The sequence below is a fragment of the Artemia franciscana genome, chromosome 1, assembly GCF_032884065.1.
Source record: "Artemia franciscana chromosome 1, ASM3288406v1, whole genome shotgun sequence".
Lineage (NCBI taxonomy): Eukaryota > Metazoa > Arthropoda > Branchiopoda > Anostraca > Artemiidae > Artemia > Artemia franciscana.
Genome location: NC_088863.1, coordinates 64,368,091 through 64,381,000, shown reverse-complemented (window position 1 = coordinate 64,381,000; position 12,910 = coordinate 64,368,091). Strand labels below are relative to the sequence as shown.

Below are 12,910 nucleotides of genomic sequence, written 5' to 3'. Positions count from 1 at the left end.
TAAATTTCATTTAGTTTAGTCTTACCCATCAAAGGTTACTAGCCCTGATAAAAATTTTCTTATTTTCAAAAAAAAAGGGTGAAGTGACCCTAAGAGTCAAGTTATCGTAATGAAAATTACACTATCAGATTCAGCATTTCAAAGAACTCTACTGTATATTTTTAAAGCTCCTATCTGCAAAAATTTGGAATTTTGAATTTTTCGCCAGAAGAAAGATCGCAGATGTGTGTTTATTTGTTTTGTTTTTTTTTCCTTTGGATGATTGTATCAACCCAGTGGTCCTAGAATATCAGAAGAGGGCTCATTTGAACGGAAATTAAAAGTTATAATGCCATTTTCAAGTGACCAGAGAATTGAAGGGTAGCTAGGCCACTTTTTTCCCAAAATCGTCCAATCAAAAATTTTGGATACCCATTTCGGTAATCATAGTTGAAAGGCCCTATAACTATGCCTTTGGGTATAACATGACCCCCACCTCTTCACAGCCCCAGGGTAAAAGTTTTTTCATTATAAAGTTTGCCTATTGTTTACGTATAGTGTTTGTTATTCGGATGCATGCACATATTTTTGGGTGGGGGAAGGAAAAATTTTCTACTGGGGCTTTTACAAGGGAAAATTTTCCATGGGAAGAGAAGTTTTCATGGAATGAACCTGGCAGGAAAAATTATACACTGCTGGACATTGCCAGAATTCTTGTACAAAGTTCTTTTTATATGTCTTGCTTTCTCTTTTCCGTCTCAATTTTACGTGCAGAGTGGTTAAGAATAGGTGTCTGGGGTAAATTATCACCAGGATTGAATTGTCCAGAGGATATTTCCATAGTGAGGTGGTTTATCCATGAAGGTGGGGTCAGGTTTATTTAAAACTACTGGCATTATTTAAAAACGATCAGAAATTAAATATAAAAAAATTGCTGAAAGTAATGAACGACATTAAAATTTCTTTGAGCTTCTTATTAGTTTTGAGTAGACAGTACCCAAGACACTTGTTCAATTATAGAAGAAGATAAGGGACAAGACGTAAGCTCCATACGAAAAGCCTGAAATAAAGCAACAAAACAACTAAACTGCATGCACGTCAATTACCAAAAAATTAAACAAATGCTGAACAGTCATAACTTTTTGGGAATTCTTGTGTGCATCAAAAAATGACATCGCTTGTGAACTTTAAACAGAAGGCAACTCTCAGTTTCTATGTAGGACAAAAATAAAACCATTTTAATAAACCGATGCATTTGCTATTACAGTTGTTGTAGCCTTTTTTTAATAAAAATAATTTTTCTGTTGAAATTTTTGCAGATGGAAACTAAAGTTAGTGTAACCATATTGTAAACCTTTGCGACTCCTACGGAGAGCTATTCAAAACAGAAAAAGAGGCTGTCTGACTTTTGGAACAGCTCTGGTCCATGACAATGGCAGTCATCACATTTTTTTTGTAGACCAACGCCTTCTCAGGAAGTCTCACGCAAATTTGAAATTTTTGAACTACTTCATATCCCTGTGAAGAAATCACTTGGAAGGTATCCCTTCTACACTGACGAGAAGTACAACAAAATTGTAAAGGCTCACTTCAAATCAGTGATAGGAAATTTTAATAAAGAGAGTACGCACTTACAGATGTTGAAGATATTCAAAGACTGTTCTTTTGGTTATGCATCCAAGAACAAAAATAAGAGTGTGTATGTAACTGAACCACACGCAACAGAACCCCTGTAATTGAATCACTGTGTATGTGATTAACCGTGCAACAGAACCCCTGTATATTCCAGCCCCTGTGCAACTAAACCCCCGTGCAACTAAATTCAATTTAACTGAGCCCCCGTGTAGCTGAACCTCCGTGCAACCGAACCACCCTGCAAGTAAACCACCTTGCAGCTGAACCTTCCTGTAACTGAACCATCGTACAACTGAGCCACTGAGCTCGGTTTTTCAGTATTGTAGAAATATGAAGCAATAGCACTGGATAAAACACAATTTAGAATTTTTACATGTTCAGCCTTGTTCCAATTGTTTGTTTCTTAAAGTCTTGATATAAGTGCCTGTCAATATCATTCATAAGAAAGCTTTTTTTTTATTTTTGCAAAAAAAAAGAAGATCCGATTTCACAGACCCTTAAAGCTGGATGATTTTTCTTTATTTCAGATGAATCAGACCTTTCTGGACGTTAAGTAATAAACGTATGTGTTTAAAATATTTGACCTTTGTGAATCTAGATAACGAATTTGGATCAGATGTCATGGAGATTGTAGCTAAAAAGGATACGGGAGGGGTACTGGGTGCACTCTAGCCTTTTTTCATCAGTCTTTCAGCATGTCAAACAAAAGTTTAAACTTTATTCCCTCAGGTCTATACCCTCAGCTGTTTTTGACACATTGCTAAAACTTGTAAAACTAGATGCACAAAGTACCCCTTGATTTAGTTGAAGATATCCTAAACATTTTCCTAACAATGTGACGGCTGATTCTATCAGCCATTGTAGATATTGCTGATACTTCCTTTTAACAACCAATAAAGCAAAAAAGATTTTCGATTGTGTTAGGAATTCTTCTTGACATTTCTCTGAGGTTTGACCTGAATGTTCCATGCTTTATTTTTATTTATAGGATCAAACAAACTCTCTTTTCTTGATAATTAAATAAAAAAAAACAGGTTTTTTAAGCTGAAAGTAAGGAGTGATATTAAAACTTAAAACGAACAGAAATTTTGGCTCTCCGCAGATGAATAATAATTAAAACGAAATTTGGATATTTATTATTTTTATTTTTTTTTGCTAAATGGCTTGCTCATAGTTTTGATCGAATCATTTTGAGAAAAAAGGAGCGTGGGAGGAGGCCTAGTTGCCCTCCAAATTTTTGGTTACTTAAAAGGCAACTAGAACTTTTAATTTTTTACGAACGTTTTTATTAGTAAAATATGTAGGCTACATAACTTACGAATTAGCTTACTTAACTAACTTCTATATTCGTAGGTTTTTATTACGTATATGAGGGGGTTCGTCCCCTCGTCTGTACCTCGCTCTTTACACTAAAGCTTAGATTTTGTTCCAATTCCTTGAGAGTGGCCCCTGAATCAGAAAGGCCGTAGAATAAATATTTGAAATTACTAAAAATACTTTAGCGTAAAGAGCGAGGTATTAGGAGGAGGTGAACCCCTCGTATGCGTAATAATTTTTGTTCGTTTTAAGTTTTGATGTTGCTCCTAACTTTCGGTTGAAAAAACTTCTTCCCATTAATTTTTTTTATCGTTTTTTTTTAAATAATGCTAGAAAATCCTGCGTCCCTTTCATGGAAATTTTCTTCCCCCATAAAAAATTCCGCCATGGAATGTTCCCCCCACATAATCCCTTCTTCTCATTCCCTCCCCCACCAGAAAATCCCTCTGAAAACTTCTGTACACTTCCCAATAACCATTAATATATATAAGCACTGGTCAAAGTTTGTAAATTGTAGCCACTCCCACGGGGACTGTTGGGGAGTAATTCGTCCCCAAAGACATAGTTGTAACGTTTATCGACTATGCTGAATAAAATGGGTATCTCAGAATTTGTGTCCAGTAACTTTGGGAAAAAATTAGCGCGGGAGGGGGCCTAGGTGCCCTCCAATTGTTTTGGTCACTTAAAAAGGGCACTAGAACTTTTCATTTCCGTTCCGTTAGAATGAGCCCTGTCACACTATTCTAGAACAACTGGGTCAATAGGATCATCCCTGGAAAAAAAACAAATAAACACTCATTCGTTATCTGTCTTTTGGCAAAAAATACAAAATTAATATATTTTTGTAGATAGGAGCTTGAAACTTCGACAGTAGGGTTCTTTGATAGGCTGAATCTGATGGTGTGATTTTAGTTAAGATTATATGACTTTTAGGGGGCGTTTTCTCCTATTTTCTAAAATACAGCTAATTTTCTCAGGCTCGTAACTTTAGTGGGTATAACTAAATTTGATGAAACTTATATATTTGAAATTAGAAATAAAACACGATTGTTTTGATGTAACTTGGTATCAAATATCCGTTTTTTAGAGTTTTGGTTACTTTTGAGCCGGATAGCTCCTTACTACAGCTCGTTACCACGAACTGTTTAAAAAAAAAAACAAAAAGAAAAAACACCTTGTATGATAGCAATAGAAAACTTGTAAAGTTTACAGCCCTCGCACCAGGGGCTAACAGTTGCAAACCCCAGAGGCATAGTTATTTGACCTTTTATCGGTTTTGAATAAAATAGCCTAATGGCCTTCTCAAAATTATCGATCGAATGTAATTGGGGGGAAAGGAGGGTGGGAGTGGAAGCCCTTTGATCACTTAGATTTTAAAAATTTTACTAGAACTTTTGATTTACAATCGATTGAGCCCCCCCTCAAAATCATATAAAATATTTTCTATAAAAACTTTATGTGTTTACATTGAGTAGCTAGCTTAACTTACAGCCCTTGCTCCACGAGCTATAGGTTGGGTTTCTAATCCCAGAAGCTTGGTTATTTGGCCTTTAGATTATTTTGAAATTTTATTTTGATCGGATGCATTTGGAGTAAAAAGGCGGTTAAGAAGAAGAGGCTGATTGTCTTCTGATTACCTTTGATACGTCAAAACTAAACTTGAAATTCCATTTTTAGTCGAATGAACCCTCTCTCCAAAGTCAGTACGACCATCCCTTCTATAAAATTCCTAGATTTTAACAATGGGTACCTTGCAATAACCTACAGTTCTTGACCCAATGACTGTTGAGGTTTTTGTTAATCATGTTCATTAATCGTGTTCATTGTTCGAGGGGAAACTGAAAGTTTTAGTGCCCTTTTTAAAGCCAAAGTGATTGGAGGGCAACCGGCCCCCATGAAAAACACATCCTGTATGAAATATCTCCAGGAAATACCACTTTTTGGTAAACACCCCCCATGGAAAATTCCTCCCCGTGAGAATCTCCCCCTGAGAAATATCCCTCGTAATTGATTGGCATCCAATCACTTTCAACTTATAAAAAGACTATAATCACCCGGGGATTATAACTAATTTCTACGTCCTTCCTCTTTTCGTATCTCCTCTAGAGTTATTTATGTATTTATCCAAAGGCTCAATGAGAGTTCAGGTGGTTTTTCATCAAAATATACTCTTTGAGGCATCTCCCTCTCTCCCCAGCAACAAAACAATCAGAGAACCCCATTACAGAAGTTTAAGCACTTTTTTAAGTTTTGTCATTTACCCTTGATCGTATTTATTATTGGGCAACATATGGGTATTTCTCATGTGGGAGTATTCTGAAGGGGGGAGTTAGAGAATTTTGAGGATGTCCATGAAAAGAACAGTTTTGGACGGAGGGGGAGCAAGACTTACACATAAATTTTTCTTTTCCACTTTCCTTAGCACTTCTCAGCTTAACAAAAAATAACAGAACTCAAAAAAAATATTCGCGAGAAGTTATTTTTCAAGGGAGGATTTTTCCATGGGAAAAGGAGGGAGGTAATTTCCTAGACCTGTAAACAGTGATGATAGGGCTAAGGGAACCCACATTAATAGACATATAAAAGGAGAAACAAAAATGGCTTTAAGAGTTTGTTATGCCCTATTTTCTTTGTTTTTTCAACAACAAAACAAAGCTTTTTTATTAATCATGTTCACTGTCATTTATATTGTGACTTTAAAAAGCAAACAATCAAACAGCTCGTAGTAACGAACTGTAGGTAAGGCTCAATAGTAATCGGAGCTCTAAAAATGGAATTTTTATCAGATTTTTATGCTGATTTCCAATATTTAAGTTTCATCAAGTTTAGTCTTATCCATAAAAGTTACGATCCTAAGAAAATGTGACTTATTTAAAGAAAAAGGGAGAAATGCTTCCTAAAAGTCATCGAATCTTGATAAAAATCATACCATCAGATTCAGAGTATCATAAATCCTTACGGTAGAGATTTCAAGCTCCTATCTGCAAGAATATGGAATTTTGTATTTTTTTTTTGCCAGAATAAAGATCAAGGATGCGTGTTTATTCGTAGTTTTGTTTTTCCCAGGGGTGATCGTATCGACTCAGTGGTCCTAGAATATTTCTAGAGGGCTCACACGAACGGAAATTAAAATTATTAACCTTTTTAAGTGATAAAAAAGCTGGAGAGCAAATAACTCTCTCCCATGCTCATTTTTCTCCAAAGTCACTGGATCAGAATTTTGAGATAACCAGTTTGTTTAACCTAGTCGAAAAATCTAATAGCCCTGTCTTTGAGGACGACTTAACCCGCTACAGTACCCGGGGGAAGGGCAGAAAATTGTGAGGTTGGCCCATTGTTTACATATAGTATTGGTTATTGGGAAGTATACATATATTATCAGGGTTTTATTTCCGGGTTGGTGGTTCGGGGGTAGAAGGTTACGTGGGAAGATCTTTCCATGGAGGAATTTTTCTTGGGTGAAGAGAACTTTCCATAAAGGGGTGCCAAATTCCCCAGCATTATTTAAAAAAAACAGCCGAAATTAAATGAAAAAGAACAAGTTTTTCAACTGAACTTAAGGAGCACACAATAAGCTTGTAACGAACAGAAATTACTACACATATTAGGAGGGTTCATCCCCTCTTCAATACCTCATTCTTCACACTAAAAATTTTTTTGTAGTACTTTCAAAAGAGCTATCTATTTTAACTAAACGCCCTTTGTGGCGCAGGGGTCATTCTTAAATAATTGGAAAAAATACAAACTTTAGCTGAAAGAACAAGGCATTGACCAAGGGCTAACCCCCTCATATACGTAATAATTTCTGTTTGTCTTAAGTTTTACTTTTTCTACTTTTTCAGTTGAAAAAACTTGTTTTTTTATGTAATTCCAACAAGGTTGATCAAATAAAGATTCTGGCTTGTGTTTTACCCAATATTAAATCAGGTGGCTTGCACGTGAGTTCAGTTTTACAGTGATCCACTTACACGGTGATTCAGTTGCTTGGGGTTCAGTTACACGGTGGTTCAATCCAACGGAACCCAAAAACAGGTTTTCTCCGAATGAAGTAAGAAGAGTTCATAACGAAAAATTAAAGAGAAATCGGAAGCTCATAAGAGGGGTAAAATATGAAGTCAGGGATAGATTTGATTGGAGGAATAAATTGCACAGCTGTGTTAATCTTGATCTCGTTGTTGCTCAAGTGCGTTGTTGTAATAGTAGCAGTACAGAGCTTGATGACAAATATGAAAAATGCCTCATTCACCGAGTTGAGTATATGCTGAAGTATATCTCATTTGTATTACTTTTGATAGTAATGTTTGTTTCTTTTTTTTGCATTTAGTTATCTCTATTTCTAGCCAATCGGAGGTCTAAACTTTGTGAAAACACCATTAAAGAACTGTTCTTGTTTTAATTTATTGTAGATTAAGATTTTCTATACTAAATTTTGTATTAGTAGGTGACACATTTGTAAGGTCTTTTAAACGGTGCTACCATTAAATACTAATCTCTTATAAGACATTATAGTTGATTCACAATCGCCCATCCCCCACCCCCCCCCCCCACCCCCCAAAAGAGTAATCTATGATTTTTTTAAATTGTCTCATTCGTTTTTTAATGTTAAAATTTCCTGTATGAAAATATTTCATGAGTATTTTAGTTTATTTTTTTGCATTCATAATGATTAGATAAAAGCGATATCGTTTAAGTTTTTCATTTGAAATATCAATTTCTTGTATGTGCCGAAATTTTTACCATATGCTAAAATCCAAATGACACGTAGATGGATATGTAGCAAATCTTACAAACGACAATAACTTTTTTGCAGCTCATTTCCGAAGCGCATGTTATCTCACTAGAATTGAAGCAGTAGGGCTTGCCATTACGACAGATGCCACTTCCTTGGAAGGTTCTTCTACCAATGAAGTTTGGGAAGCTAAAGGGAAGAAATCAGCCTGTTTTGCATTGCGAGGTCGCAGACCTAAAATGGAAGATCGCTTTACAATGATTGATTCGATTAGTGATACGGAAGATATTGGAATATATGCAATTTATGACGGGCATGGAGGGGAGGTAACCCAATTATTGAATTTATTTGTTTTTCTGTTTCAAGAATTAGAATCAATACGTTCATGGAAAATGAATTTGAAGGAGAATTCCTTTTTGAGCTTGCATTGGTAGAACAATTCAACAGCATCTATGTGAAACATTAAACCAAAAAAAAAACTAAAAATATAAAATTACTTGATTTAATCCCACTTTCTTGTGCTATAATGAGAGAAAGCGTTGAGATGGTTAAGATGTCCTCTGAATGGAGGATGACAGGTTGCCAAATTTTGTCCGTTTCGGCCAACCATCTATAGTCCAGGACTTTTAGCTCAAAAAAGGGTCGAACCCGGACAAAATTGCAATATAAACGAAAATGGTACCAAAATGATCAGAAAAAAATTCTGTACAACATACTAAAAGTCCCCATAAATTCGAGTGGGGCGAGTACCCGAAAAACAGGGGAAAAGGGGGAAATGCGGGGGAAAATGGGAAAAATGCCGAACATGCCCAGAAAATAGTTTAAAGTGAGTTTTCTGGGGTTTTCACATACGCTGATTACGAAATTGACATCTAAAATTCAGTATAGAAAAAGAGTACTATGGAAAATGGGGGAACAGGGGAAAGAGGGGAGAAAAGAGAAGAATACAGGGTAGGGGTAGAAAGCGGTTTGGAAGATATTTTCTGGGGTATTCCTATCTGGTGATTATGAAATTGAGATATAAAATGATATACAAAAATTGATTAACATAAAACGGGGAAATGGGGGGGGGGAGGGAGGGGAAAAAGGAAAATATACAGGGTAGGGGTAGAAAGCATGTGGAAATGTGTTTTCTAGGGTTTTTCTATCTGCTGATTATAAAATTGACATCTAAAACAAAGTTCGAGAACAAATACAGGAGATCTATAGAGGTTCGGCTACCCCATAGGTTCGGAAAAGGCAAAAAAAAATTCGAGAAAGAAATACGGAAAAATACTGAAATTACATTATTCCGTATTCCTCGCCGTTATCGACAAGCGCGTGGGTTCGTCAACATAATCCTGTTCTAATTCGACATCCAGTAAGAGAAGCAAGGTAGACTAGTCATCGCGGAGTTCCAGTGCCGACGACAAAACCTATCCTGATGGAATGACATCTAGCGGATCCAATAGTCCCCAGTCAGCAATATGGAAAGAAGCGAACACGGACTCGATTCACCACATGCCAGTGTCAGATCGTGTCACTGTAGTTGACGGAGGTTGGCTGCTTCAGCAAGTACCTAGGAAGATTGGTGATACTTATGATTCAATCTGTGACAGCTATGTTAGTTTCGTTACTCGACGCTGTACCTCCCCTACTGTTGTCTTCGATGGATACAGCGCTGGTCCAACCACGAAAGATGCTACGCACAACCGACGGTGTAAGGGAAGCCAGCATCAAGTGATCGATTTCAGTTTAGGGATGAAGCTCCAGAAAAAGAAAGAAGAGTTTTTGAGCAACTCTCAGAACAAACAGCGAATTATAAGCTACATCGGGGAAAAACTCAGAGCCAAAGGATTTGAAGTCGTCCATGCGAAGGACGATGCTGACTATCTAATCGTGAAGACTGCCGTAACGAAAGCAGAAAACTCTGAAACAATAGTTCTTGGCAACGACACTGACCTTCTGATTCTACTCTTGTATCACCTCCCGCCTAATGCAAAAACACTTTACTTCGAATCGTCAACGAACGCAAAAGAAGCGATAACACGGTTCTGGTGCCTCAACGAAGTGCAAAAGAAAATGGGAGAAGTATCCAGGCTGCTTCTGGTAGGGCACGCACTCTTGGGATGTGACACGACCTCACGAGTTTTCGGACTTGGAAAGCAAGCTGTGCTACCTCTTTTGAAGAAGAGCGAAGTGTTCAGAAAAAAATGCAAAGTGTTTCTGGATGAATCATCGTCCAAAGATGAAATTGTGAAAGCGGGTGAATATCTTCTCCTCAGCTTGTATAAAGCACGACCAAACGAAGATCTCACTCAGCTGCGACATCGAATTTTCTTGGAAAAAGTTTCTTCGTCTAATACTACGGCGTTTGTTAAGCCTGAAAGGCTTCCGCCAACCGAAGCTGCAGCTTCATTCCACTCCCAGCGAGTGCGCCTCCAGGTATCCCGTTGGAAAGGGGAACCAGCTGACCTCGACCCGGCTGACTGGGGTTGGGTCCTCAGAGACCATAAATACTCACCTGTGATGACCCATTTGTTGCCCGCACCTCAGACTCTTTTGAGTGTCGTGAGATGCAACTGTAAGACAGGCTGCGAGAACTCGCGATGCAGCTGCAAGAAAAATGGATTAGCGTGTACGTTCGCGTGCGGAGAATGTCAGGGTATCAACTGTTTGAACAGGGACAACGAGATTGTCGAAGACGAGGAGCTCGACTAGTGATATCAATGCTGTGTTTTTCAAGTCAACTATACTGCCTTCGAAAGTGCAAATTTTACATATAATAGCCATTTTATATATAACTGCCAAGCGGTTGTTTTCTTTATGTTTAGTAATTCAAATGGTTGTAAGAAATGTCTGTGATTCAAGAAAGTACAAGTTTGATACTTAAGCGAGTTATTTTGTCCATAGGCCTACTTATTAGCCATTAGCAGCTGGCTCAGGAGTCAGGCCTCCCTTCCCCTTTTCCGTTGTTTCCTCCAGTTTTGTTCGGTTTTCATGGTTCTCGTTTTCTTTCCTTCATTTTAGGGGTCAGTTTCGTGATCAGCAGATAGAAAACCCCCAGAAAACACATTTCCACATGCTTTCTACCCCTACCCTGTATATTTCCCTTTTTCCCTCCCCCCCCCCATTTCCCCGTTTTATGTTAATCGATTTTTTTATATCATTTTATTTCTCAATTTCGTAATCACCAGATAGGAATACCCCAGAAAATATCTTTCAAACCGCTTTCTACCCCTACCCTGTATTCTTCTCTTTTCTACCCTCTTTCCCCTGTTCCCCCGTTTTCCGTAGTACTCTTTTTCTATACTGAATTTTAGATGTCAATTTCGAAATCAGCGTATGTGAAAACCCCAGAAAACTCACTTTAAACTATTTTCTGGGCATGTTCGGCATTTTTCCCATTTTCCCCCGCATTTCCCCCTTTTCCCCTGTTTTTCGGGTACTCGCCCCACTCGGATTTATGGGGACTTTTAGTATGTTGTACAGAATTTTTTTCTGATCATTTTGGTACCATTTTCGTTTATATTGCAATTTTGTCCGGGTCAAGCCCTAAAAGTCCTGGACTACTAGGGCTAAACAGAAAGCAGGTCGTCCACGGTTGGGGTTTAGTCCACGGTATTAATGGAAATGGGAGCTTCCTGAGAGGGTACAAAGAGTGAGGCTTTGAATAAATGAGGACGGAACAGGAGCGTATTTAGTTGTGTTGGTCTCAATCAGCTTGATGCTGTGGTAAGTAGTTAGTAGTAGCATTCTTAATTAAAACATGAAAGTAGCAGACAATTGTTTGTCTATGGATGAACAGGTACTTTCTCATTTTCCCATTTTTCATTCAAGTAAGTAAGTAATTTTCAAGTAAGTAAAAAAGTAATATTATTGCCCAAAATTTTACATGGAATTGAAACAGAGTAAAACAAAGGAAAAAGATAAGAAAAGTCATACTAGGGAAGATCACCAAACGTATTTACACATTATTTAAATTAGCAAAACCGCCAGCAAAGGCTGGCTAGCCATGGGTTCGTTCTTCCCTTAGCGTTTCTCGCTAAGAGAATTCTCGAAATTCTCGGTGACACGGTTAGCACAGACTGTTGGATCGGATACACCATAATTATGCAGGACATAAGAGTAACTCAGAGATACAATTGAACCTTGCCTGACGTCTTTACGGAGCGATACAACAGTCCTTTTACGGCTTGCGGATTGGTGTAACTTCTGCCCAGGGACTTACAAAACATATCTTTCAAGCTGATTCAAAAACGGATTAGGTTTTATTCAGAAAATAAACAATAAAAACCAAGATCTAAAAGAAATATGAAAGCTTAATTCCTTTTTTGTATCCGAACCAAAATCCTGCTCCAAATCACATGAAGTTAATTTAGCTATTTGCGATTCTTTGGCATGGAAAGAACAGGGTTGGTTTAACTCGATAATTAGCCTAAAAGCAATTCTCAGACAGACAACAAAGATCTAAAGTAGTCTTACCGTTTCAATAGCAAATAAGATAATATAAAAGATAATATAATGGTTAAATAAATTTCAATCAATGTGAAATCAAGATTTGGGGTGGTTATCGAACTAATATTTTGGTTGAACAATAATTGATAATTAATATGGTCGAAAGAATCCTCCTTTGAAAATGTTCAAAATATTACATATAAATGATAATAGAATAGTACAATGATTATATATTACAGAATCACTAAGCTATCTATATTTCTGACTCTTTGAACATTGTCATTTTTACTTTAACATGAGAGTTTGACAGGCGTAAAAGAAAGGTAAAGAAAACGGCACTGAACTTTACATTCCCGAACTGGAGTGCTGATCTCCACTTCATGGCCCTTCGGCTGGCAAAGTGCAGTAGGGGGTCGAGGACCAGCCATCCTATGCTTTCAAAAACCCTTCCTGTTTAACTCCCCCCAGATTTCTCCAAATATGACTATCCAAAAGAGAAAAGGGTCGACACGGACTGAGCCCACAGAGTCACGCCACTGACCGACTGAAGGGCAACTCAAAATATTGAGTTCGAATTAATCAAAAGTAATTCCTTTTGTTGAACGTTTCCCTGACAAATGAGGAGTAATTTAGAATATTTTACCCTATTTTGAATTAAGAAACGAAGCAAAGTTGTCCTATTGAATTCCTCAAATAAAAACCGATGGGCTAAGTCACCGGTAATAATTATACTTTGAATTTTGTTGCTATTATTTGCCCTGACTTTCCTAGCTGTCTCATTAAGTGTATAAATACTGCGTTAAATGACTTTTT

General features: G+C 37.3%; 1 protein-coding gene across 2 annotated transcripts in view; it reads left to right on the top strand.

Annotated features, from left to right (window-relative positions):
• The window catches only part of LOC136032871 (protein phosphatase 1L-like), a 59,192-nt gene that overhangs the window by 24,305 nt on the left and 21,977 nt on the right, over positions 1–12,910 (top strand). For both annotated transcript variants that reach the window (XM_065713289.1, XM_065713297.1), the window contains exon 3: positions 7,742–7,986. In XM_065713289.1, coding sequence (XP_065569361.1) covers positions 7,742–7,986 — 245 coding nt within the window. The remainder of the gene's footprint in view (positions 1–7,741; positions 7,987–12,910) is intronic.